This window comes from Elephas maximus, chromosome 20 (genome assembly GCF_024166365.1).
Source record: "Elephas maximus indicus isolate mEleMax1 chromosome 20, mEleMax1 primary haplotype, whole genome shotgun sequence".
NCBI classification, from domain to species: domain Eukaryota; kingdom Metazoa; phylum Chordata; class Mammalia; order Proboscidea; family Elephantidae; genus Elephas; species Elephas maximus.
In genome coordinates, this window is record NC_064838.1 from 55,445,020 (window position 1) to 55,471,874 (window position 26,855).

The 26,855-nt window shown below is 40.8% G+C and overlaps 1 protein-coding gene and 1 long non-coding RNA gene across 7 annotated transcripts in view; one reads left to right on the forward strand and one right to left on the reverse strand.

The window, feature by feature from the left end:
• The window catches only part of DOCK3 (dedicator of cytokinesis 3), a 547,636-nt gene that overhangs the window by 422,690 nt on the left and 98,091 nt on the right, over positions 1-26,855 (forward strand). For all 6 annotated transcript variants that reach the window (XM_049861907.1, XM_049861911.1, XM_049861908.1 and 3 more), the window contains 8 exons: positions 4,158-4,282; positions 5,797-5,959; positions 6,477-6,583; positions 7,109-7,280; positions 7,670-7,767; positions 11,735-11,818; positions 12,839-12,939; positions 14,048-14,129. In XM_049861907.1, coding sequence (XP_049717864.1) covers positions 4,158-4,282; positions 5,797-5,959; positions 6,477-6,583; positions 7,109-7,280; positions 7,670-7,767; positions 11,735-11,818; positions 12,839-12,939; positions 14,048-14,129 — 932 coding nt within the window. The remainder of the gene's footprint in view (positions 1-4,157; positions 4,283-5,796; positions 5,960-6,476; positions 6,584-7,108; positions 7,281-7,669; positions 7,768-11,734; positions 11,819-12,838; positions 12,940-14,047; positions 14,130-26,855) is intronic.
• LOC126063564 (uncharacterized) overlaps positions 4,322-26,855 on the reverse strand; it is a 42,312-nt gene continuing 19,778 nt past the window's right edge. Inside the window, exons 2-4 of the long non-coding RNA XR_007514391.1 lie at positions 18,679-18,837; positions 12,746-12,928; positions 4,322-4,927 (exon numbers count right to left, since the gene is read on the reverse strand). This is a non-coding gene — a long non-coding RNA (uncharacterized LOC126063564). The remainder of the gene's footprint in view (positions 4,928-12,745; positions 12,929-18,678; positions 18,838-26,855) is intronic.

The following is a 26,855-nucleotide window of genomic DNA, read 5'->3' on the forward strand; positions in this document are numbered from 1 at the left end:
TGCAGGTCTTCAGAGGGTCAGATCTGGCCACTGAAGCACGTAGTTCTCCTTCTCTGCTGGATGCTGTGGCCATGGCAGTGGCAGCTCTATCAGAATACTCCTTACCCTCCTAAGATTTCTGGTAGATGAACAGCACTGTTTCCCTCAAAGATGTCTCACTCCATAAGGACCCCCGAGTATTTCAAGCCAATCCCTGCCATAATACTAAACTAGCTCGTGTTTATTACTCTGCCCCTTCCCAGCAGCTCTTTATGGTAGGTAGGCTCACAGGAATCTGGATTTTCGATGTGTAGTTGCAGTGTAGTGAAACTGTTCATCACAAATAAACATGCCAATCCAGGGAGAGAAAAACCATAGCCCACTGGACAGATCCAGCCCACAGCCTGTTTTTATACTGCCTGCCAGCTAAGAATGTTTTTTTTACATTTTAAAAGGGTTGCAAAAACAAAGAACATGTGACAAAGACCTATGTCTATCTGGCCTTTTACAGAAGAAGGTTTACCTGCTGTAAGGACCCATTTCTCTGACCTGCAGCTATACTAACAACAGCTGGCACTGGCTATTGTGTGAGATCGTGAGAGGGACAGAGTATATTTATTCTGAGGTCCTCTTATGAGAACAAACTCATTCATCTTTCCATTCAAGAAACTCTGCTGCTTGACAACCAAGTACTAGGTCCTCAGGGGTGTAAGGCATTGATGGTGCTGTGAGATGCTCTGCCAGCCTCAGGAAGCAGAGGGTATCCAGGGAGGCAGGGCTGCCCATTCCTTTCCTAAAGAGAGCCCATCAGCAGGGCCACCCTGAGCAATACCTGCTCCCACTTCCTGCAAAAAATGCCTCTCTTTCCCACACCCTTCTCAGTATTCCTCCATGTTGCCTAAGGGCTGTGCAGCCCAGACCCCCAGCCAAACTTCATCAGTGTCCTCCCAGTAGAACCTCCATGATCTGGTCCCTGATGTTAAACCCTCGGGAGCATCGGAATCATCTGGTGATTTTTTTTTCAATGTATGTAGGGCCCACCCAAGACCTCAGGTGATTCAAATACATACAATCAGGTAGTGGTTTGCAGACAAACCTCCAAAAGCCACTGCCCATGCCTTCTTTTTCCCCGCCCTCATTGTAACGTGCCTGTGCTCATCCCTCTCTTAGGTAATATTTCCTAGCAATTGGTGCTAAAGTTTACAGGAGCCTCCTGGAGACAGTGCCTTAACCCAAAGGCGTGATTCCACTGGTAGCTTTTGTGTGGCAGGCAGTAGGAACAGCTGAAGAGCTGGGGATCCCTGGAAGGCTGTTTGTAAGGCAGACCTGGGTCATTAGATCCTGGAATGTTTCACATTTGCTTCTTTTTAAATTTTCTTCTAGTTTCAGGAGAATTAATAAAGACCTTGATTTAAATTATTTTTCAGAAAGGTTTTGACAAGAAGGCATCAGCAACATTAACTTTCACAAAGAGCCACTCTAAAAATTTCAACTCCTAAGGCTCCAAATACCTATTCTAACTGAAAATGACCCTGGTCTAGGCAGGTCTGTCCTCCAAATAAAGACCAACCAAAGGCCTGATGAAATCAAGCTGTTATAATCTATAACTCGCAGGGCAGTGTTACTCGTATTGATAAAGATTCTCAGCTCGTATCTAAAGATACGAGAATCAAAGGCGTTCTATTTTAGTAGAAAATTTAAACAAGAAAGAAAACTGTAGGAATATCTACCTCAAGCCATCTGATTTGAAATGGCTTAAAATGCCCTAGAGGAGGTGCCCAGAAACTATGAACGCACTCTATAAAAACCAACACAGGTCATTAACGATATATAAGGCAATGACTAGTTTTGGTATTAGTGTTCTAGATCATATATATCCAGGAAAAGTTTGAAAATGTTTCATTTAAAGTTTATGGTAATTGCAGTGTCATTAATCTGTGTATAGAGCCACAGCAATTAAAAGCGTTTGTACAAGCTAGAAGGTTATTGCTGGTAGCCATCGTCTGCTTTTAAAAGCCACACAGATTGTCTTGAGAATTAACTTCCAGAGGATACAAACCAGGGTAATATTTAAATAGAGCACCTATTCTTTAAGTTATACCGTAAAATTCTCTAGAGCATTCACTTTAGGCTACATCAGTCTAGAAATTGGATAATTACTTAAATTCCATAGGAAAGCTAATGTACAACTAAAAGGCCTTGAGCAGAAGAAGGCTCTGTGATATCTGTTTCAGTTGTTACAAATTACAGGTTGTAACAGCTCTGACTTATCCCATTATAATAGCAGTAACACATAGAAGGTCCGCAGTTAAGTTTCAACATTGCTTTCAGGAATGATTTTATTCTGCGTCTGTCCTGACAATAACAAAGTGATGCTTTTGAGTTCTCCTCTTTTTTTTCTACATGCCTTCCCCAGCCCCACCTGCACACCCAGGTGCTGTCGACAGTCTTGCTAAGGAAGAGCCAAGCAGGATTGCCCAAAGAAAGCAGATTAAGGTTCCAGACTCATCAAAATTCAAAGCACAGGCTCTATCCAACCCAAGAGGAAAGTCTGTGCAGACTGCAAGAATGGACATCTTTCAAGACTGTCCCACCTACCCAGCAATTGCATTTTTGTGTGATTTTCACAACATATTTTCCCCATCACTTCATGGTAGCCTCAGCACTGCTTGTTTGGGCCCAGAATGGCTTTCAAGCCTTAGGGGAAGTTATCAGGGCTCTTAGACAACAATTAATTTCTTCTCAGGGGCTATTCTTCCCTACTTGAGCTGAAACATTTTGAGAACCTTCATTATGCAATCAAAGAACAGCAATTTCAAGATCGCACATCTGAAGTGAAGAATGATCATGAAGCCCCCAAAAGCCCCAGATATATGCCTTCCCCTGGTCTAACACGATTTTATGCATGACAGACACTCCACAATTAGCTAGGTAGTCAGGGCAGAAGAGAGGCCATTGTCATGTATCTCTGACCAAACCGCAGAATTCACTTGCTAACCAAAAACTACAGCCACACAGGTTTCTGTCATTGTGGTTTCCAGTAATGAACACATATTGAGATGTACCACTTTTTCTAAGAAGTAGAGTGGAAAGAATATCTGGCTTCTGACTTAGCTCACTTTGCAAGTTAATTGTTTTATCACCTCAGTTGTTTTTTCAGGCTGCTAACACATCTTCACTTTGCCCTTAATCTGTTTTTGTTTGCTATTTTCTTCCTCTGAAGAGTTTTTTTCCCCCACAGCGTTTACTAAGTTTTTTTTGAAAGCCAAAATCCCTTCTTTAGACTGTGAATAAAATTGGTCGTGTTACAGATTCAGAACCTTAGAGCAACCTACATAAGCTCTTCTTATACATGACCCCCCCCCCACCACCACCAATTCATCCCCCTGAAGATGGCAGGTGTGACTTGGGTCATTTTCAGCTTGCAGGTTGAGCCTCTCCTGCGTAGTCTGAAGCAGCAGAGATGGGCAGAGTGGGCTGGAGTCAGAGCGCAGAGAGGCAGCGAGAGTACAACAGACTGTTGCCCCAGCTCCTTAGCACCTGTGCTTTTGGAGAGCCGTTTGCTCCCAGAAAAAAAAAAAATTTTTGGTAAATGAGGTGAAGAAGACTGACAGCTAGGCCAGTGACCTCTGCCTAGCACTCCAGCAGGAAATGGGGTTTGGAGCCAAACCTCCAGAAGGAAGGAGAAGTAGTGTATTCTCCAGTCAGACTCAGAAGGGTTGGGGTTTGCAAAAAATAAATCTCTAAAAGGAAAAAAAAAAATTTTTTTTTAAGGAAGTAAAGATTTATAGATTAAGACATAGACCTGATTAAGATATGTGTTAATCCTGTTAATTCTAAAATCTTTACTCTTTTGAAGGCTTAGATTACAGCCATTCTCCTAGAGAGCAAAGATTGACCTGTCACCTACAAACTGGGGAAAGATTCTCTGCTCTGCCTTTTCCCACCCCAGCCAAGAGGCAATGGAACACCTTTAGAATTCAGACTCAGAGAGTACATAACTAACCCACCTGAATACTGCTGCACTGATATTGGTAGAATGTCCATCGTAACCAAGGTTGGAATGCCCTGAGCACCGACCCAAACTTTGGAGGATCCAAACGCTAGCCCAGTCCTCCATGAGCACTGAGCGGTGTAGCTTCTGTGGTCACGAGAACACGCCGTTTCTTTCCCCACAGGTGATATCCGTAATGACCTGTACCTGACCCTGGAAAAGGGAGATTTTGAGAGAGGGGGAAAGAGTGTACAAAAGAATATTGAAGTGACCATGTATGTGCTTTACGCGGATGGAGAAATCTTAAAGGTAAGGCAAACCAGTCAGCCATTAAAGCTGACCCTGTAAGCATTCTAGTGCTTCTGTGGACTTCATCCAGAGGCCTGTTCCCCTCAGGCAGGACTGAACTCAAATCACCTATTTGTTCCTTGCCTTTTTCTTTCTTCAAGGGAACCCGGCACTGTGCCTTGATAAAGACTTCCAGCATCATACAACCTTTACAGAAGTTCTTCTTGAGTGTCTGACCTGAATCCCTCCTGCTCCAGTTTAGACCTATTCCCTCTAGTTCTGTCCTACATGTCTATCTAGCATAGAGCTACCTACTTCAGGTAACTGTTATTAGGTCCCATTCTCCCCTTCCGTTCCTTGAGCTAACGTAGGAAACTAAGGGTGGAACTTAGGGACTCATGTGCTGGCACTAAGTTATGTGACGAGGAATAGCAAATTCAGGCCCTGGAAGATAATTTCCAGCCAATGCAGTGCAAGGACCCTCTGTTACTCTTCATTTGAAAGTGAAGATCTAGTGTGCTGTTTTTCTTTTGTCAGTATGTCAGTTTTCCCTCAGTCGTGCCATAATGAAGTCCTTGGCGAGTAAAAAAGGCAGCATTTGCGGAGCACTTGGTAGAAGGCAAATCAGCTTTTTACAAACCTCATTCTTGTGTACTGGCAACAGCCCTGTGAAGTAAGCAGAACAGGAATGAGCATTCACATTTTACAGAGAAGGAGGGTATAATTAGTCAAAATCGTATTCTAAAGCAAGATAGAAATGGAGGAAAATGTTGAAACAGTGATAGAAACAATGATTTGTGTGTCATTTTTAAAAACGCAACTCACCGGCCAAGGTATGTCCATTTTTTATATGGAGAGTGCTAAGGACAGCAGAGCCATCAGCTAGTGACACCCCACCTGTGTGGACAGGGAGCTGCTCCTGGTTGTGTCGGCTGCAGCTTTCTGTCCTCCAAAGAACGGGTACAAGCAGTCCTGGAACTGCATCTTCATGGCAATACTGGGGAGCTGTGGTCAAGTTAAATCCAGTTCATCTTGTTTATATCCAAGGAAAGTCAATCAGAGGCACCTTTCCCCTGCTGTGAGGCAGCCTAAAATGCCAGTGCAGCATTGGGTTGAGGAAGATTAGAATACAGGCCCTCTCCACTTTGTAATTTGATTTTTTCCCCCCTGATCTGGTAAAATTTCATCTACAGTTGATGTCTCCAGTGGAGCTCATTGTTAACTGCCTTGGTGAGGATGAAGAGCCTCTGTTAGTGATTCAGAGGCATCACCCAGTTCCCTCCAGTTTAATGAACAGTATATGTGTTAACTTCGATCCCAAGGACATCAAGGATTGTGACTGCCAATTCCTTACACCATCTACACAGTTGTTTCCAAAAGTATTAAGTTTAAGTCAAAGGAATTTTCTCATCTTATAGATTTGGGCTGGTGGGAAAATGAGACCTGCATACAGAGAAAGTAAAGTGTCCTAGTAACACAGAAATCAAAGGGCTCCCTCCAGGAAGATCACATTTTGCTTTGCTTCTCTTTTCCAGGATTGCATCAGTTTGGGTTCAGGAGAGCCAAATAGGAGTTCGTATCACTCCTTCGTTCTCTACCACAGCAATAGTCCTCGGTGGGGAGAAATCATCAAATTGCCCATCCCCATAGACCGGTTCCGGGGCTCCCACCTGCGCTTTGAGTTCAGACATTGTTCCAGTGAGTAAGACTTACCTCTTCATTCCCTCTAGGATATGAGTATAACTCTCTCCACCCCTCTCCTCTCTGGTAAAGAGTTTACCTCTTATTACTGGAGCAAGAAAATAAGGAGTTGTGAGTCATTTGGGTGCTCAGAGATGAGATGTAATTGAGGCTGTTCTGAAGACTGTAAAAGCAGTAATCCGAAACCATGGGGTCTGGAATTGGCCCTTCAGGATTCTTGGGGTAGATAAACACCAGTGTCATTCTCCTTTGCATGTCCCTTTTGTATCTGTTAAACTGCTTCTTAAAGAGCCACTGGTTTATCAAGACCAGCAATAAGATTCTATTTAGGTCTAGGTAGCCTGTATACCTTGGGGTATAAATTGAAATTTAGTACCTTGCTCATCATTCCTGCATTCAGGTTGTTACCTAATTAATGAAAGAAGTTAGGTGCAAAGGAGCATGGGTGATGAACACAAGAGGAATTTCTGCAAAGTGGGGGGCAAAACCAACTAACACTTGGCTCTGGTTGCAGCAAAGGACAAAGGGGAAAAGAAACTCTTTGGCTTTGCATTCTCTCCCCTGATGCGAGATGATGGCACCACCCTCTCAGATGATATTCATGAGCTCTATGTGTACAAGGTATGGGATCTGGCTGTCTTTCACTCCTGTCCCTCACCCCTGAAGCAACTGTCACACATAGTTCCCAGTCAAGTGGTGCCCAGTGGGGCAGGCCAGAGAATCCAGGGTAGTGGGCTGGTGGTTGACAGTAGGGCAGCTAGTCTGCGTAAGCAGGCTTTTGTCTTCTAAGTGCGGTGTCCTTTCCTCCCACAATTAATGCCAACATACCCTCTGTTTTCCACCTCCACTCGGAAATCCATTACCAACCCCTCTATGCCTTTGTGGCCTTGAGTAGTACATTCTATGACCTGCTATTTGAGCTCTTGGTACTGCCAGCTGTCACAGCATAGCTTCCAACTGCAGGTGGAAGCCTTATGCCCTGCCATGTTCTCTTCAGAAGGCATGTGAGCTGTTCTGGGTAGCTTCTGAACAGAAAGCACTCTTGCAGGAGGACTTGATACCTAAGTGTGTCAGACTCCTTGGAACCTGGTTTTTACACATGGCACAACTCAGGAAGCACTCTTTGTTCTCTACTTTTGCCTATAGTGCGATGAGAATAGCACGTTTAACAACCATGCTCTGTACCTGGGTCTGCCCTGCTGCAAAGAGGACTACAATGGCTGTCCTAACATCCCCTCTAGCCTCATCTTCCAGCGCAGCACCAAAGAGTCTTTCTCCATTTCCACACAGCTCTCCTCCACCAAACTCACCCAGAATGGTAGGTAATGGTGCCGGCAAGGTGGTATCCTTCACTGTTGTCAGTTGCTGGGCCCACACTGCTGGTGCCATGTTAAGGGACACAGAATTTATTGCTTTCCTCATACTATAGTAAGGGGCTTCTTTTCATTTGAAGTTGAAGGAATAACTTGGCAGTAGCAGCCTACGAAATTTTCCGTGGTTCCAGCAGCTCCAAAGTGCATGTGTCAGGAAATGTCATCCAGGCTTCATAGATGTGTCTTTGGCCTTGATTTCAGCACTAAAGAGGCCGTTGCGATACTCACAGCTAGTTCTGTTACTCCAGATCCCACCTGCCATTGGCTGAGAGAGTCTGAGCCTTACTTGTCCATGGCATAACTAGGGTCACTGTCTTTTGTGCTTGCTTTCTAGTGGATCTCCTTGCTTTGCTGAAATGGAAGGCCTTTCCAGACCGAATCATGGATATCCTAGGGCGACTGCGACATGTTAGTGGGGAAGAAATTGTTAAGGTATGTCTTCCACACAATTCTTATATGCATCCTGAGGGCTAACGTAGGCAGAAGGTCTTACTTGCCCTGATTTCTGCCAGTAATGCCTCTAAGACCATTTCTCCAAATATATAATAAATGAATAAAAGTAAACTATTATTTTAAATTAGCTTCTTTTAAAAAGTAGGTATCATATCACATATTAATTTATTGCCTTTTTAAAACATTAAGTTATAAAAGTTTTCTGGCTTGTTTTTCTTCCCAGAAAGCAAAATGATAAGTAAGGATAGTGGTGAAAATGTCCAGTCAGAGAGAATCCCAGTGTTTTATACTGCCTGCATTCCTTTAGGTCTCCCCTCTCTTCCTTAGGTCTCTTTCTCATCCTTCTTACTTTGTAACTCTTCTATCACAAACTCAGCCTGATTATCTCTCCTGATTTACCTATAAGAATTCTAAAGACTTGCCATTAACTTGTAGCTGCTGATTTTGTCTAATCTCTCACTTGGAGTACATACAGTGAAACCCCTTCCCCCAGCTCATCTGCTTCTCCAGGTGTCTGTGACGTTTCCCATCTAATGGCCTTAGCAGGCAAACAGCAGTCCTGTCTGTCCCCAGATGTCTTCTGTAGGTCTTCCCTGCACTGTACAGTGTTTGCCCACTTGCATTAGCTCAAGAAAAACCCAGGCACTTCGTGATGGTGAAAGCCCAGTACGTGAATCCCGTACCGTGGACCGGACTCTATTAAGGAAAGTGAAAGCACTTTCGGTGATCAGCAAAAGCAATGGAATGTAGGATAGGAGTTAAATCTCAAGAAGGCATCCTGTCCATCAGTGAGCATTCTTAACTCCACCATTACAAGTATCAAATCAATTAGGACAGATACACTGTCCAGACTTCCAATTTACCGTTCCTTTGACTCAGTAATGCACAACACTGAGTCTCCAAATGAAAAACAGTTTTAAAGTCTGTACCACTGCATACTTTCATGATTTTAATAAAAGTATTTTGTTTTCTGTTTTAATCAGTTAAAAAAAATTAATCAGTTGATCAGATTACCATAAATTTTTTAAAAACTCTTTATGAATAAGCTAATACTGGTTTTTTAAACTTAAGATAAGTTCATACTTGGCATTTTTCCTTCTAAACATATGAAAAATATCAACCTGTAAGCAGACAAGAAAAGTCTCTAGTCTTTTTAAGGCTGAGTTGTCATAATCCTGATAAGAGAACAGTCACACCCTACTAGCATATCTGGTTTTAGCATCAATAATTTGTCTCAAGCCAGCCAGAAGAGAATGTACTGGCATTTTGAAATATTCTTGTACTTTTTGTTGGAAAATTTCAAACATGCACAAAAGTAGACAGAATAGTACAATGAACGCTGCATGTACCCATCACTCAGCCCCAATGATCATCAACCCATGGCCAATCCTTCCCCATCAACACCCGCATTCATCTCTTCCACCTCATATTATTTTATCATTTCAGTTGAATTTTGACCAGCAGAATCTTAGATTTTGTTTTTAAAGGCTACCATAATCCCTCAGTATTTATTATTCTCTCACGTGCTTTTCACATTTCAGAAAGAGAAAAGCATGTGCTAAAATAAAAAGATCCTGCCAGATCTTTTATCCTCATTCACAGCCTTCATTTACTATGTACCCCCTTTTCCTGGAACCCTTATTTTCTAAACCAAAAAATACCTTCTGTAGGTAAAAACTTGTAGCTTGCCACAACCTCATCCAAATGGCCTCTATGGCTCAGCTATGGTAGGGGGATAAGGGGTGACTTAACTATTTGGGATCCCGGGAAGGTGAGCTCTTTCTGTCAAAATGTATTTTGTATCAGGATAACTTAGATTTTCTTTATTTCAAAATTGCCGCTTTACGTGTGTGCCGTAGTCTTTTAGGTAATTGCCCTTTCCTTAGAAGTTTACCACTTATTCATCAGGAAGAGCCTCCCTAGGTCTCCTCAGGCACTTGATGCTGTAAGCAAACACCCCAAGTCCACGTTATCACTCATCCCACTCATCCGGTTAGGGAAGAAGTACTTAATTGTTTTTAACTGATGGTTGGAGAGCCTAGGAGATCTTTCACTTTGTTTTTTAAATTGTTGCACACATATATATATAACAGAGCATTTGCCATTTCAACATTTTCGACATGTACAATTCTGTGACATTAATTATGTCCATCATGTTGTGCCTCCATTACCAGTATTCATATTTTAATTATTTTACATCCTTAGCAGAAGTTCAGTGTCCTCGAAACAATGAACTCCCCTTTGCCCCTCCCTCCTGCTCCTGGTAACCACTAATGAACTTTGATCTCTATACATTTACCTATTCTAGATATTTTGTATAAGTGGGATCGTACAATATTTGTCCTTTTGTGACACACTGGCTTCTCTCAGCATGATGTTTTTAAGGATCACCCATGTTGTAGGATGTATCACGACTTCATTTCTCTTTATGACTGAGTAATATTCCATTGTATGTATATACTACATTTTATCTATCTGCTCACCTGCTGATGAACATGTAGGTTATTTCTGCATTTCGGCTGTGGTGAGTGGTACTGCAATGAACATTACTATACAAGTATTTATTTATATTTTGATTTCAGTTCTTTTTGAGTATATCTAGGAGTGGAATTGCTGGATTATATGGTAATTCCGTGTTTAACTTTTTGAGGAACTGCCAAACTGTTTTCCACAGTGGATGTACTTATTTTACAATCTCAATAGCAATGGATGAGGGTTCTACTTTCTCCACATCCTTGCCAACATTGTTGTTTTCCTTTATTTTATTTTATTTTTATCGTACTCAGGGATATCTCATTGTGGTTTTGATTTGCATTTCCCTAATGGTGCCGTGGTGGCACAATGGTTAAGCATCTGGCTGCTAACCAAAAGGTTGGCAGTTCAAATCCACCAACTGCTCCTTGGAAACCTTACGGGGCAGTTCTACTCTGTCGTATAGGGTCGCTATGAATCAGAATCAACTCGACAGCAATGGGTTTTTTGTTTGTTTTTGGTTTAATGACTAATGATACTGAGCATCTTTGCATGTGTTTGTTGGCCATTTGTATTTCTTCTTTGGTGAAATGTCTGTTCAAGTCCTTTGCTCATTTTTGGTTTGTGTTGTCAGTCTTTTTGTTATGTTGTAGGAGTTCTTTCTATATTCTGGATATTAAACCCTCATCTGGTACATGGTTGCCAAATATTTTCTCCCATTCAGTAGGTTGCTCTTGACTTCGTTGATAAAACTCTATTTTGATGAACAGAAATTTATCATTTTGATGAAGTCCCATTTGTCTTTTTTTTTTTTTTTTTTCACTTGTGCTTTCAGTGTCATATCTAATCCAAAGGATTACCTCTATATTTTCTTCTAAGAGTTTGTGGTTGTAGTTGTTACATTTAGGTCCTTGATCTATACTGAGTTAATTTTTGTATATGGTGTGAGATATGGGCCCAGTCACATTCTTTTGCATGTGGAAGTCCAGTTGTCCCAGCACCAATTATTAAAGAGAGTATTCTTTCCCCATTGAATGGACTTAGCACCCTTGTGGAAAATCAATTGACCGTGGATGTACAGGTTTCTGGACTCTTAAATCTATTCTGTTCATCTGCATATCTATTGTTATACCAGTACCAGACTGTTTTTATTACTGTAGCTTTATCGTATGCCTTGAGCTTGGGACATGTGAGTCCTCCCACTTTATTCTTTTTCAAGATTGCTTTGGCTATTTAGAGCCTGTAAAAATGGTGGTGTGGTGGCAGACCACAACATCTAACTTCACAATGGGGAGGAGAAAGGGTCAAGATCATCCCCAGCCCAAGGCTGATTCCTTTGAGGTGGAGTTCAGATATACCTCCACCCTCCAGTCTTTTTGTCGATTATTGGGAGCTAAATACATTGGTATATGGAAGTTTGACCATGTGTGCAAGATCCTGAGACCTGAGCCCTTTTCTTTTTATGTGGTTTCAGTTTCTGCAGGACATCTTAGATACACTGTTTGTGATTTTGGATGATAATACAGAGAAGTACGGCCTGCTGGTTTTTCAGTCTCTGGTAAGACTCACCCTTCCTGACTTTTCATTGTTTCATGATTATTTCTGTCACATATTTCAAAAAATCTAAGGGAAGCAATTTATTAGAGTGATTCAGCACAAGATGTAGATATTTCCAGTGGAAAAGGGACTGAGGAGTGTCATCCAGCAAAGACCAACCAACTAAGCTACCAGGCAGACCCCTATAAGGTCAAACTTGAAGAATTCAATGTGGTCAGCTCTGGATCATGGCTTGGCAGTCTTGGATACTGAGTCTCATTAGTATTTCAGGGTTTCCCGTCCCCTACTTCCAAAGTAGGCTACAACCATAAGGAGAAGCAGAGACTCACTTGTGCTAGTCTGAGCATCACACTCTGTCCCTTTATGCATCTGTTTAGGAACCAGACTCTCACCATAATGACAATGGACAGTGATTTGAATGTTTAGTGCATTTTGCTTGATATATTCAGTCCCACAATAGGTCTGTATATTTTAGAACCAGATACTCCACTCTACCTGACAGATGGGGGGAAGAGGCAAGAGCTGGAATGGGCACTTGCATAGTATACCCCTCTGGCTATCTTTATTCGTTGCTTCTCTGGCTGGCCAGCCCCATTTCCGAAGGGTGAAGCCTTTTGTGGGGAGGGTCAGGATCTGATTTGGACCACAGAAAAATCTTTTTTCTCTCTTTTCTAGGTTCTTGGGGGCACTTAATGTTTGTGCCACCTACATACATATTATTTTGTCTTCCCTTTTCTGCATCGCATCACCCAACATTATTATGAAGGGAGAGGCTCAGAGTAGCACAGGCACAGACTTGTGAGCTCCTGGTCTGGGTTAGGGGGTTGGAGTAGTAGGAAGAGAACAAACAAGACAGAAATACAGATACAGAATGGAAATCTTGCGTTCACTACCCTCAGGAACACTAGAGAAAACACTGACAGCTTACCACTCTTTGAAGAAGCAAGAGCTTCTTTTCCCTGCACGTGATCGGTCTGAGGCTTCCAGTGAACCTTGGTGGCCTGCCTTCGATCTCTTGTAGGTATTCATCATCAATCTGCTCCGAGACATCAAGTATTTCCACTTCCGGCCTGTGATGGACACATACATCCAGAAGCACTTTGCTGGAGCCCTAGCATACAAGTAAGTTGCATTTCACATCATCAGCAAGCTTTGTATTTGAACAGAAATATAGGCTTAAAAAAAGTTTATCTGCAACCAGTTAGGTGACATTTCAGATCATAGTTTACTACATAGTTGCCATATTTTTCATCCTCAGAAATGGAGGCACAGCTGCTAAAAATAAGTCTTACTTTTTTGTATGAGAAACGTGAATAGCTAAATACAGTACCGAAAAATAAATGTCACAGGAAATAAAAGGATATTCCATAAAAAAAATAATATAAATAGTAGAAAAAATATGGGAAACACAGGTTATCTAAGACCATTAAAGCAATAAGAAATCACCATTTTCTTCTATGAAAGTAGCACCATTTTTTAAAACATAAATAAAATCCAAAAGTGGTGAGGCTGTGGAACTCTTATTTTTTATGTCACTTTAGAGAGCGGGCATGGTGCTATGTGTTTTACGTGTGTCATCTCATTAGTATTCATGATAACTTTGAGATAGTACTATTATTTCCTCCATATTTTAAATGAAAATGAGACACAGAGGAATTAAATAACTTGCCCAAGGACACAGAGCAAGAAACTGATAGGTCTCACATATAAATCCTGCTGTGTGATCAGGGCCTAAACTCCTGACCACTCATTGCCATGTAAATATGAAGACCTTACCGAGTAATCCTTATTCCACTCAGGTAAGTTAGTCCTAAGGAAATAGGGTAGATGAAGAAATTCGGGGATGGGGGACTGTACATCTTTTTTCAGAGCCTACGATTTGCTATTCATTGTTATAGGTTCTATAGATACAGCAGTTTAAAACAAAACAAAAATATGCATCCAGTCTAAGTCTTTGAGCAAACCTTATTGTAATGAAAGAAGAAATGTGTGTCAGGGTGGGGTTGGGAAGGTCGTAATTGCTGATCAAAAGGTGATAACTCTGTAGAGACAATGGATGTTATCTGATCTCAGATGACATGACGGTTTCATGGCTGTAATAGAACCATCAGTCCACTCTAGCTCATCAACAAGATATTATTTCCTATACGGCAAATACAGGAATACAGACATTTTAGGCTGCATTGCTTTTGGCTTAAAGTAGGGTTTCTGGAACTGTGCTCTTTCCCAGGGAGCTCATTCGCTGTTTGAAGTGGTACATGGACTGCTCAGCAGAACTGATTCGACAGGACCACATTCAGGAAGCTATGCGGGTAATGTACTGAGCTCACCATACATAAGGGGACCACTCCTGCAGTTATGTGTGAGTAATATCAATATCATATGTGTAGGACAAGTGTAGACATCACAGTAAGCTGGCCTGTTTTCAGGAATGACCACCTCAATCCGTGTTATTGCCCTTCCTTCATCTTGATTTTGCCCCAGAAGGCCTTTATTCCTGATAATTTTATGCTAAAGCAGGATGATAAGCACACGGCTCTTGGCCGTTCTCCCCTGGTTGATTTTTACCGATAGTGTCAGCCCTTCCTTCCACTAGCCAAGTCTCATAACTTCATCTAAGCTGTGTATTAGTCAGTGGCAACAATGACTTGATTTAAGATCTTCCAAATACTTTTCCCTTCTTCAGTAGTTACTAAAGAGTATTTTCTAGAACTGTGTTTAGTAAAAAGGCCTCAGTGCATGCACTGTATGTTGAGAAGAAGAGAATCTCAAAAGTTTGGTCTTGAGAGGATTCTGGGGTCCTCTGTGTTTGCATCCTCCATTGCCATGTCATCCATGGTTGAGACCATAGACACCACCCCAGCTTGGACTGGTTCCATGACAAGACAGCCTGTTGCATTGCTGGGCCGTTCCAGTTGACAAGGGACTGTACTCATTGCAAGTTAACTCTACTTTCTGATGAATTCCATGGCTACTGCTTTTGCTGTCTGGAACCACCTATGAGAAAGTTGATCCCTCTTTTGCATCACAGTTCTCCAGATAACCATTTGAAGAAAGCTGTTGAATTCCTTGGGAAGTCATTTAGAGCAAGTCCATGCTTTCTCTCTTTCTGTTGCTGTCTTCTCTTGTACGTGAGTTACTTTTCCCTTAGTTGTTTTTTAACCATCTTTTTTCCACCCTTTCCAGTTACCAGTAAGAGAAGAATGGTAATAGAGTATTTCTGTTTTTTTTGTGTCCTCATTTCATATCAGGTCATCTGCCCTAAGTACTGGGCCTATATTTTTGTTTTTCCTGTCGTCATGGCAGTAGGTGTTACAGATATTTCCCCAAGCATCGTCAGATTGAAGGGGTAAAATAAGTCATAGGTCAGTGTTTCCCATGCCTTTTCTCTGTACATTTTGTATATATCTGAGGCCACAAGTATCATTACTGTCTTCCTTCATACAATACATGTCTACTGAGGAGTCAGCCCCTGCCTTGGGTGCTAAGATGGAAATATGAGTAATACCAGCCCATCCTCTTGAAGAACACATCCCCAGTGTCCTAAGGGGAGGCAGACACACAAAGAGAGATGTAGAGTAGTGTGATGGGTGTGCTGTGAGGGTAGGGTCTGGGTTCTATTAGTCTCTGAACCCCAGTACCTGTAAGGTGCTTAGTGCAATATTTGAGGGAATTAAAGTTGAGTTAAATGCAATAAATTCTATGTTATCTCATAAGTTAATTGCTTAAGGATACTGGAAAAGGCATCACAAAGGAAAATATTTTCTTCAAAGAATGATTCAGTCAATTATTCAGTATTGCTTGATACCTGTCATGCATAGGACACTGTATTAGCCATGGGAAATTCAACAGGGACTCAGGTAGAAAAAGCTGGGTCTTCCTGGCACTCCCATTAAAGTGATAAAAGAAAGACAATAAACACATAAAGGAGATAAAACACAAAGTCAGTAAAGAACATAATGAGCACTATGAAGTTAATAAACAGGGTCATGGTATAGACTAGCTGGGGAGGAAGGAATGACATCAGGTGAACTAGTTAGGGAAGGCCTCACTGAGGAAATAACTGGGGACTAGCTATTCAGGCAGAGAAAACCACATGTTTAAAATTTGCTTGCGCCCAGATATTGGACTTACTAGACAAATACTTTAAAACAACTATTAAATATGTTCAGAGAGCTAAAGGAAATCAGGAAAATGGTGTATGATTAAAATGAGAATATCAGTAAAGAGACAGAAATAATAAAAATGAACCAAACAGAAATTATGGAGCTGAAAATTACAATAACGGAAATAAAAATTTTACTAGAGGGGTTAAACAGCAGATTTGAGCAGACAGAAGAATCAGCAAATTTGAAGATAGAAAATAGAAATGATCTAGTCAGAGAAGCAAAAGAAAAAAAGATTGAAGGAAAGTAAACAGAGCGTTAGGGATCGGTGGGAAACATTTAAGTGGACCCACATAAGGAAAAAAGAAAGAAAGGGGCTATTATGGATTTAATTGTATCCCCCAGAATAGGTGTTTGGATCCTAACCCCTGTGCCTGTGGATGTAATTCCATTTGGAATATGATTTTCTTTATTATGTTAATGAGACAGTGTCAGTGTAGGGCGTGTCTTAAACCCAGGCACTTTTGAGATACAAAAAGAGTAGATTAGACACAGAGACAAGCAAGAAGAAATGGGAGAAGATAGATGCCACATGAAGATCTTCAAGGAACCGAAGAATAGAAGATGAAAGACACAAAGATCTTCCCCCAGAGCTATCAGAGAAAGTCTTTTCCTAGAGCTAGTGCTCTGAATTCAAACTTCTAGCCTCATGAACTGTGAGAAAATAAATTTCAGTTCACTAAGGCCACCCACTTGTGGTATTTCTGTTACAGCAACACTGAGAAACAAGGGGCAAAAAGAGTATTTGAAGAAATAATGGCTGAAAACTTCCCAAATTTGATGGAAGATGTGAAATCTACAAATCCAAGAAGCTCATTGAACTTCCAGCAGAATAAACTCCCATGCCAAGACAAATTATAATCAAACTGTTGAAAGACAAGCACAAAGACAGAATCTTGAAGGTGGCAAGAGAGAAGCTACTTGTCGTGTACAAGGGATCCTCAACAAGAGTAACAGATGACTTCTCATCAGAAACCACGGAGGCCAGAAGGCATTAAGATCTTTAAAGTGCAGAAAGAAAAAAACTGTCAACACAAATTCTGTATTCAACAACACTGCCTTCAAATGAGAGTAAGAGTAAGACATTTCCAAATACAAGCTGAGTGAATTGGTTACCTGCCCTACCAGAAATGTTAAAGGGAGTCCTTCAGGTTGAAAGGAAAGAACACTGGACAGTAACTTGAAGCTGTATGAGGAAATAAGGGTCTCTGGTAAAGGTAACTATATGGGCAAACATAAAAGCCAGTATTATATTTTTGGTTTGTAACTCACTTTTTATTTCCTAAATGATTTGAAGGACAAATGCATAAAAATAATTATAAAAAACCAAAACCAAACCCAGTGCCATCAAGTCGATTCTGACTCATAGTGACCCTATAGGACAGAGTAGAGCTGCCCCATAGAGTTTCCAAGGAGCGCCTGGTAGATTCAAACTGCTGACCCTTTGTTTAGCAGCTGTAGTACTTAACCACTACGCCACCAGAGTTTCCCGAAAATAATTATAGACCTATGTTATTGGGCACCCAAGGCATAAAGATGTAATTTGTGACAACATAAAGCTATAGGAGGACAGCTTTTGTATGCTATTGAAGCTAAAGTGGTATCAGCTGAAACTAGATCATTATATATTTAGGATATTAAATATAATCCTCATAGTAACCACAAAGGAAATATTTTTTTTAATTACACAAAGGGAAATTAGAAGGAAATCAAATGGGTCGCTACAAAAAATCAACCACCCCCAAAAAAAGGCAGTATTGGAGGAAATAAGGGACAGAAAGGTTTAAGACATACAGAAAACAAATAGCAAATTGCCGAAGTAAGTTCTTTCTTACCAGTAATTACTTTAAATGTGAATGGGTTAAACTCCACTCAAAAGGCAGAGATTGACGGAATATGTTTTTTAAAAAGTTCCAACTATATGCTGTCTACAAGACTCACTTTAGACCCAAAAATGTGAATAGGTTGAGAGTGAAAGCATGAAAAAAGATATTTCATGCGAATAGTAACCAAAAGAGAGTTCAGTGGCTATACTAATATCAAACAAAATAGTCTTTGTATTAGTTGTCTAGTGCTGCTTTAACAGAAATACCGCAAGTAGATCGCTTTAACAAACAGAAATTTATTCTCTCACAGTCTGGGAGGCTAGAAGTCTGAATTCAGGGCACCAGCTCCAGGTGAAGGCTTTCTCTCTCTGTTAGCTCTGGGGAAGGTCCTTCTCATCAATCTTCCCCTGGTCTAGGAGCTTCTCAGTGCAAGGACCCTGGGTCCAAAGGACTTATTCTGCTCCCAGTGCTGCTTTCTTGGTGGTATGAGGTGCCTTCTCTCTGTTTGCTTCTCTTTCCGTTTATCTCTTGTAAGATAATAGGTGATGCAGGCTAAACCCCAGGGAAACTCCCCTTACATTGGATCAGGGCTATGACCTGAGTAAGGGTTTTGCATCCCACCCTAATCCTCTTTTAACATAACCCAATCTTGCCTCGTTAACCTCAGGCAGAGATTAGGATTTACAACACACAGGAAAATCACATCAGATCACAAAATGGTGGACAACTACACAATACTGGGAATCATGGCCTAGCCAGGTTAATACACATTTTTGGGGTACACAATTTAATCTATAATAGATTTTAAGTCAGAAAATGTTACAATAGACAACCCATTGCTATCAAGTCAATTCCATTTCATAACGAACCTGTAAGATAGAGTAGAACTGCCCCATAAGGTTTCCAAGGCTGCAATATTTATGGAAGCAGGCTGCTATGTCTTTCTCCCACAGAGCGGCTGGTGAGTTCAAATTGTCAACCTTTTGGTTAGCAGCCAGGCTTCTTAACCACTGCACCACCAACGCTTCCTACAATAGACAAAGAAGGGTATTATATAATGCTAAGAGGTTCAATTCATCGAGGAGATATAACAATTATATATGCACCAAATGGCAGAACCACAAAATATATGAAGCAAACACTGACAACTGAAAGGAGAAATGGACAGTTCTGCAAGAATAGTTGGAAACGTTGATACGCCACTTTCAATAATGGATAAAACCATCTAGACAGAAAATCAGTAAGAAAATAGAGGACTTGAACAATGCCATAAACCCATCAGACCTAACAGATACATATGGAACACTCCACCCAACAGCAGCAGAATACACATTATGTAACATTATTCAGGATAGACTATACGTTAGGGCCCAAAACAAGTATTGAAAACTTTAAGACGACTGAAATCATTTAGAGTATCTTCTCCTAACATGATGAATGAAGCTAGTCATCAATAAGAGAGAAAAACTTAAAAATTCACAAATATGTAGAAATTAAACAACACACTCTTAAATGAGTCAAAGAATAAATCACAAGGGAAATAAGAAAATACTTAGAGGCAAATGAAAACATACCAAAACTTATGGGATGCTGCACAATCAGTACTCGGAGGGAAATTTATAGATGTGAATGCCTACATTAAAAATGACAAAAGACCTCAAATCAATAAACCTAACATTATACCTTGAGGAACCAGAAATATAAGAGGAAACAGTCCAAAACCACCAAACTGAAGGAAATAATAAAGATTAGAGTAGGCATAAATGAAGTAGAAAATAGAAAAACAATATAAAGACTCTATTACAGGGAGGGGAAACCCTGGTGGCATAGTGGTTAAGTGCTGCTAATCAAAGGGTCAGCAGTTCAAATCTCCCAGGTGCTCCTTGGAAACTCTATGGGGCAGTTCTACTCTGTCCTATAGGGTCGCTATAAGTCGGAATAGACTCGACGGCACTGGGTTTGGTTTTTGGTTTTATTACAGGGAAGAGCAGTTTAGTCAGGCACATCATACCATCTCTCTACAGCAAAGATCCGAGAAACCAAGTGAAACAGATGCAGATAAAAATCCTGGAATCCTGAACATCAAAAAGGAAGGATAAAGAATTGAATCTAGCATCAACTGGAAGAAAAAAATTGAATAAATGCAGCGAAAGGAGTGACAAGGAGTGAAGGGGCTCTGCCAGCTGTCCTGGCTCAATGTGGCCATCTTGAGACAAAGCCAATAGTGATATCAGGTGAAGAGCACAAGGAGGCAACTTTATTGCATTCTTAGGAGAGACAGAGAAACTGTATTAGCACTCCCAGAGAGAAGCAAGGTGATTGGATCATGGTCTGGATCTAAAGAAGGAGAACAGAGAAAGGTGAGTGAGAATTCCAGGGATCCTGCCATCACAGAGCAGGGAGGGAGCCAGGATCCAGTCAGGTATGTGCATGAGTGGGGGTCCCTGACCTACAGGATGGGTGGCGCACATTCAACAGTGGACCAGCGAAGTATCAGTGAGAGGTTCTTCACCCGACTGGACTTGGGGTGGACCGCCTGCTCACACTTAGTTGGGGGCAGGTCCCAACTGGTGACTGCAGCAGATGTGAAGTGCCTGGGCACACATGCCTGGTAGCTGAAGGGGACACTACCCCTCCCCAGACCCACCTGATCAGAAGCGGCAGGGGGTCCCATACCCCAGCCATCCCTCCTGACTGGAGACTATAATACAGGCCTCCTCCTGCCGTCATCCAGACCTGTCCACCACCCCCACTTTACACCCAAAGAGCAGCTGTAAGTACAGTCTCGCGTGCTCACCTATTCACCACTCACAACCACCACTCACAGTAGCAGCAACAACCACTTGATTGTGCGCATGCCCACCGGTCACTCATTTCCAGTCCCTGACCCAGTGAGAGGCAGTGACTGACCACACGCCACCCACTCCCCCTCCAAAACAACAAGCAGCGGTGACCACATGCCCCCATGCTTACCTGTCCGCTACACATCCCCTGACCTGGCAAACAGTGTCAACCACACAAATACATGTGCACCCACCTGTCATTCACCACCTCCCAATCCGGTAAGCAGTGATGACTGTGCCCCCCAATCACTCACCACACCCACCACACAGGCTGCATCAACCACTTGACGAGTACCACCACCTGCTCCTGTGCCACCGGATTGACAATAGACGGCGGCCAGTGCCTGCCCAGCCCGCCCTTAGCTGCCCTACCTGACCATCAGAGACCCACGCTCACACTCGCAGCCACTGCCCCACCCACCCGAAAACAGGTGGTGAGCACTCCAGTGCTACCAGACTAGCAAGTAGCACGCCCACCCTTGCCCACCCTGATGTATCAAAACATAACAAAAAGACGGGATGAAGCAAACAAATATATAATCAATAAACAAATATAAACACCTTCATGTCTCAGAAACAACAGACAATATCAGGTCATATAAAGAAGCAGGACAAGATGGCTCAAGCAAGTGAACAAAATAAGGGCCAGAAAACCTTTCTGAGGAAGAAATGATAATGGAACTACCTGATAACGAATTCACAAGACTTATATTTAGGACCCTCCAAGAGATCAAGGAAAACACCAAAAATAAGGAAAACACAGGCAAAACTCTAGAAGAATTCAGGAAAATAATACAAGAAAAAAATGGCAAAGCAGAAACTGTATAAAAACAGCAACTGGAAATCCAGAAGATTAATGATAAAATTTCGGAAGTAGATAACTCAATGGAAGGATATAGGAGTAGAATTGAATCAATGGAAGACAATCACAGAAATAGAGGACAAATCCCTTGATACTAATTTGTTTGAGAAACGTTCAGAAAAAAGAATGAAGAAAAACAAAGCCTAAGAGTTGTGTGGGACACTATCAAGAGGAATAATTTACATGTGACAGGAATTCCAGAACAGGAGGAGACCAAAAAAAAGCATGGAGAAATTTTTTGAAGATTTGCTGGCAGGAAACTTCCCCAGTATCATGAAAGATGAGAAGGTATCCATCTGAGAAGCTCAACGAACCCCATATAGGGTAGAACCCAAAAGAAAGTCACCAAGACATATTATAGTCAAACTTCTGAAAACCAAACACAAAGAATCCTTAGGGCAGCTCAGAGAAAACAAACTGTCACCTACAAAGGGGCACCAATAAGACTTAGCCCTGATTCTGTGGCAGAAACCATGTTGGCCAGAAAGCAATGGATGACATGTAAAACCCTGAAAGAAAAAACTGCCAACCAAAAATTATATAGCCAGCAAAATTGTCTCTGAAATATAATGGTCAAACTAAAACATTTCCAGATAAACAGAAATTAAGGTAATTTGTAAAAATTAGACCAACCTTACAAGAAATATTAGACAGTACCTCCTGACAAAGAACCAACAACATCAGACAACATCCTGAGATAAAGACACATGACAACCTCACCCAGATGCCAAACAAGATAAAGAATTCTCAAAAATAAAATTAAACTAACAAGTCTGAGAATAGGGAACCAGAAACATCAATCTGTAAATGGCAACTTCAAAATGAAAAGGGGACTAAATGGTGTAGCTACAGAACTTGACTCAACGACACTAGGGTTAGGGACAGAACTTCTATGTGGAGAGGAAGTCAAGACAATATTAAAATATAACAAATTGTTTTGAACAGGAAGATAAAAGTGAATTTCAGGATAACCATAAAGAAAATTAATAAACCTACTCACCAAAATAAAAAAGAAGAAAACCATAAAGACTCAGTAAACACAAAATCAACAACAATGAAGAAAATCCATAAACAAAAAGAACTCAGCACAGAAAAGTAAGCAGAGCGGGGGGGGAAAAAGAACCATCACCACAAAAAAAAGGCACAACAAAATGACAGCAGTAAATTCATGTTGTTGCTGTTAGGTGCCATCAAGTCAGTTCCAAATCCTATCAACATCATGTACAACAGAATGAAATACTGCCCAGTCCTTTGCCATCCTTACAACCGTTGTTATGCTTGAGCCCGTTGTTGCAACTTCTGTGTTAATCCATGTTGTTGAGGGTCTTCCACTTTTTCACTGACCCTCACTTTACCAAGCATGATGTCCTTCTCCGAGGACTGATCTGTCCTGATAACATGTCCAAAGTATGTGAAACAAAGTCCTGCCATCCTTGTTTCTAAGGAACATTCTGGCTATACTTCTTCCAAGACAGATTTGTTCGTTCTTCTTGCAGTCCATGGTATACTGAATATTCTTCACCTATGCCATGATTGAACACCATGATTTTTCTTTGGTCTTCTTTATTCATTGTTCAGCTTTCGCATGTGTACGAAACAATTGAAAATACTGTGGCTTGGGTCAGGCGCACCTTAGCCCTCAAAGTAACATCTTTGCTTTTTAACACTTTAAAGAAGTCTTTTAAAGCACATTTGCTCAATCAATGCATCTTTTGATTTCTTGACTGCTGCTTCCATGGGTGTTGATTGTGGAGTCAAGTAAAATGAAATCCTTGACAACTTCAGTCTTTTCTCCGTTTATCATGATGTTGCTTATTGGTCCAGTTGTGAGGATTTTTGTATTCTTCACGCTAAGGTGTAATCCATACTGAAGGCTGTATGTAGTCTTTGATTCATCAATAAGTGCTTCAGGTCCTCTTCATTTTCAGCAAGGAAGATTGTGTTATCTGCATATCGCAGGTTGTTAATGAGTCTGCCTCCAATCCTGATACTGCCTTCTTCATATAGTCTAGCTTCTCAGGTTATTTGCTCAGCATACAGATTGAGTAAATGTGGTGAAAGGGTACAACCCTGACGGACACCTTTCCTGACTTTAAGCCATACAGTATCCCCTTGTTCTTTTTAAACGACTCCCTCTTGGTCTATGTACAGGTTCTACATGAGCACAATAAAGTGTTCTGAAATTCCCATGCTTCACAGTGTTAGCCATAATTTGTTATGAGCCACATGGTCGAATGCCTTTGCATAGTCAATGAAACACAGGTAAACATCTTTCTGGTATTCAGATGGGCTCTCAGCCAAGATCCACCTGACATCAGCAATGATATCCCTTGTTCCACGTCCTCTTCTGAATCCAGCTTGAATTTCTGTTGATACACTGGTGCAACCACTTTTGAATGATCTTCAGCAAAATTTTACTTGCATGTGTGTCATAGTCATCTAGTGCTGCTATAACAGAAATACCACAAGTGGATAGCTTTAACAAAGACAAGTTTATCTTCCCGCAGTAAGGTAGGCTAAAAGTCCAAATTCAGGGTGTCAGCTCCAGGGGAAGGTTTTCTCTCTTTGTCAGCTCTGGAAGAAGGTCCTTGTCCTCAGTCTTCCTATGGTTGAGGAGCTTCTCAGGTGCAGAGACCCCAGGTCCAAAAGACACACTGTGCTCCCAGTGCTGCTTTCTTGGTGGTATGAGGTCCCCAACTTTCTGCTTCCCTTTCCTTTTATGTCTTGAGAAATAAAAGGTAGTGCAGGCCACACGCCATGGAAACTCCCTTTATACTGGATCAGGGAGGTTACCTGAGTGTTGAAATCCCACCTTAATCCTCTTAACATAAAATTACAATCACAAAATGGAGGATAGCCACACAATAGTGGGAATTATGGCCAAACCAAGCTGACAGATATTTTGGGGGGCACACAGTTCAATCCATGACAATGTGATATGAATGATATTGTTTGATAATTTCCACTTCCTCTTGGGTTTTTTTTTTTTTTTTTTTTTTTCTTTCTTTCTTTGGAATGGACACAAATATGGATCTCCACCAGTTGGTTGGCCAGGTAGCTGTCTTCCAAATTTCTTGGCATAAACAATTGAGCACTTCCAGCACTGCATCTACTTCTTGAAACATCTCAATTGATATTCTGTCAATACTTGGAGCCTTGTTTCTCACCAGTGCCTTCAGTGCAGCTTGGACTTCTTCCTTCTGTACCATCAATTCCTGAGCATTTGCTACATCCTGAAATGGTTCAGTATCAACCAGTCTTTTTGGTACAGTGACTCTGTGTGTTCCTTCCATCTTCTTTTGATGCTTCCTGCTTTGTTCAATATTTTCCCCCATGGAATCCTTCAATCTTACAACTCAAGGCTTGAATTTTCTATTCAGTTCTTTCATCTTAAGAAATGCCGACCATGTTTTCCCTTTCGGTTTTCTAACTCTAGATCTTTGCTCATTTCATTATAGTACTTTACTTTGTCTTCTCGAACCACCCTTGAAATCTTCTGTTCATCTCTTTTACATCATCATTTCTTCATTTCACTTTAGCTACTCTACATTCAAGAGCAAGTTTCAGAGTCTCTTCTGACATCCATTTTGGTCTTTTCTTTCTTTTTAATAACCTCTTCCTTTCTTCATGTATGATGTACTTGATGTCATCCCACAACTTGTCAGCTTTTTAGTCATTAGTGTTTAAGGAGTCAAGTCTATTCTTGAGATGGCCTCTAAATTTGGGTGCAGTATACTCAAGGTCATACTTTGGCTCTTGTGGACTTGTTCTAATTTTCTTCAGCTTCAACTTGAACTTGCATATAAGCAGTTGATAGTCTGTTCCACAGTAAATTCATACTGTCAGTAATCACACTGAACATTAAAGGGTTAAATGCATGACGAGTCAAGAGACAAAGAATAACAGAATGGATTAAGAAAACATGACCCATCAATATGTTGCCTACAAGAGACACACCTTAGATGTGAAGATAAAAATAAGCTTAAAATCAAAGGCTGGAAAAAAATACACCAACCAAACAGAATCCAAAAAGAACAGGAGTGGCAATGTTAATCTCTGATAAAATAGACTTTAAGGCAAAACTCAACATTTAAGACACAGGGAAGGGTACTATATAATGATTAAAGGATCAGTTCACCAAGAGGACATAGCCATAATAAGTATTTGTGTGCCCAACGATAGAACTACAAAATACCTAAAACAAATCCTGACAGTATTGAAAAGAGAAATAGACAATTCCATAGTAATAATAGGAGAATTTAACACACCACTTTCCGTGAAGGGCAGAACAAGTAGAAAGAGACTCAACAAAGATACAGAAGATCTAATCATTGCAATCAAGCAGCTTGACCTCATAAAACGTGTACAGAACACTCCACCCAACAGCAGCATAGTACACATTCTTCTCCAACACACATAGACCATTTTCCAGAATAGACTATATTTTAGGCCACAAAGAAAGCCTCAAATTCAAAAATATTGAAATAATACCAAGTGTCTTCTCAGGTCACAATGCTATAAAATTAGAAATCAGTAACATGAAGAACAAGGGGAAAAAATCAAATACATGGAAACTGAATAACACCTTGCTTAAAAAACACTGAGTAATAGAAAAATTTTAAATGAAAAAAAAAAAATTCCGAGAATCAAAATGAAAACACAACATACCAAAAACTTTGAGACACAGCAAAAGCAGTACTCAGTGGTCAACTTATAACAATAAACACACACATCAAAAAAGAAGAAAGGGCCAAAATCAATACCTTAACCCTTCAACTCAAACAAATAGAAAAAGAGCAACAAAAGAAGTCCACAGCTGCCAGAAGAAAGGAGATAATTAGAGCAGAAATAAATAAACCAGAGAACAGAAAATCAATCAAAAGAATCAAGAAGCCTAGAAGTTGGTCCTTTGAAAAGATCAATAAAATCAACAAACTGTTGGCCAAATTGACAAAAGAAAAACAGAAGATGCAAATAAAAAATGAGATGAGTGACATTACAACAGAACCAAAGGAAATAAAAGGGATCATAACAGAATATTATGAAAAATTATACTCCAACAAATTTGAAAACCTGGACAAAATGGACAAATTTCTAGACACACTACACCTATCAAAACTAACTGAAACTGAGGTAGAACATCTGAACAGACCCATAACAAAAGAAGAAATCTACAGGGTAGGTTCGAACTGGCAACTTTCTGGTTAGCAGCCACATGCATTACCATCACACCACCAGGGCTTTAGAGAGATAGAAATCAAAACTACAGTGAGATATCACTCACCCTGACATTAGTGGCACGGTCAAAAAAACAGAAAACAACAAATTTTGGCAAGATTAT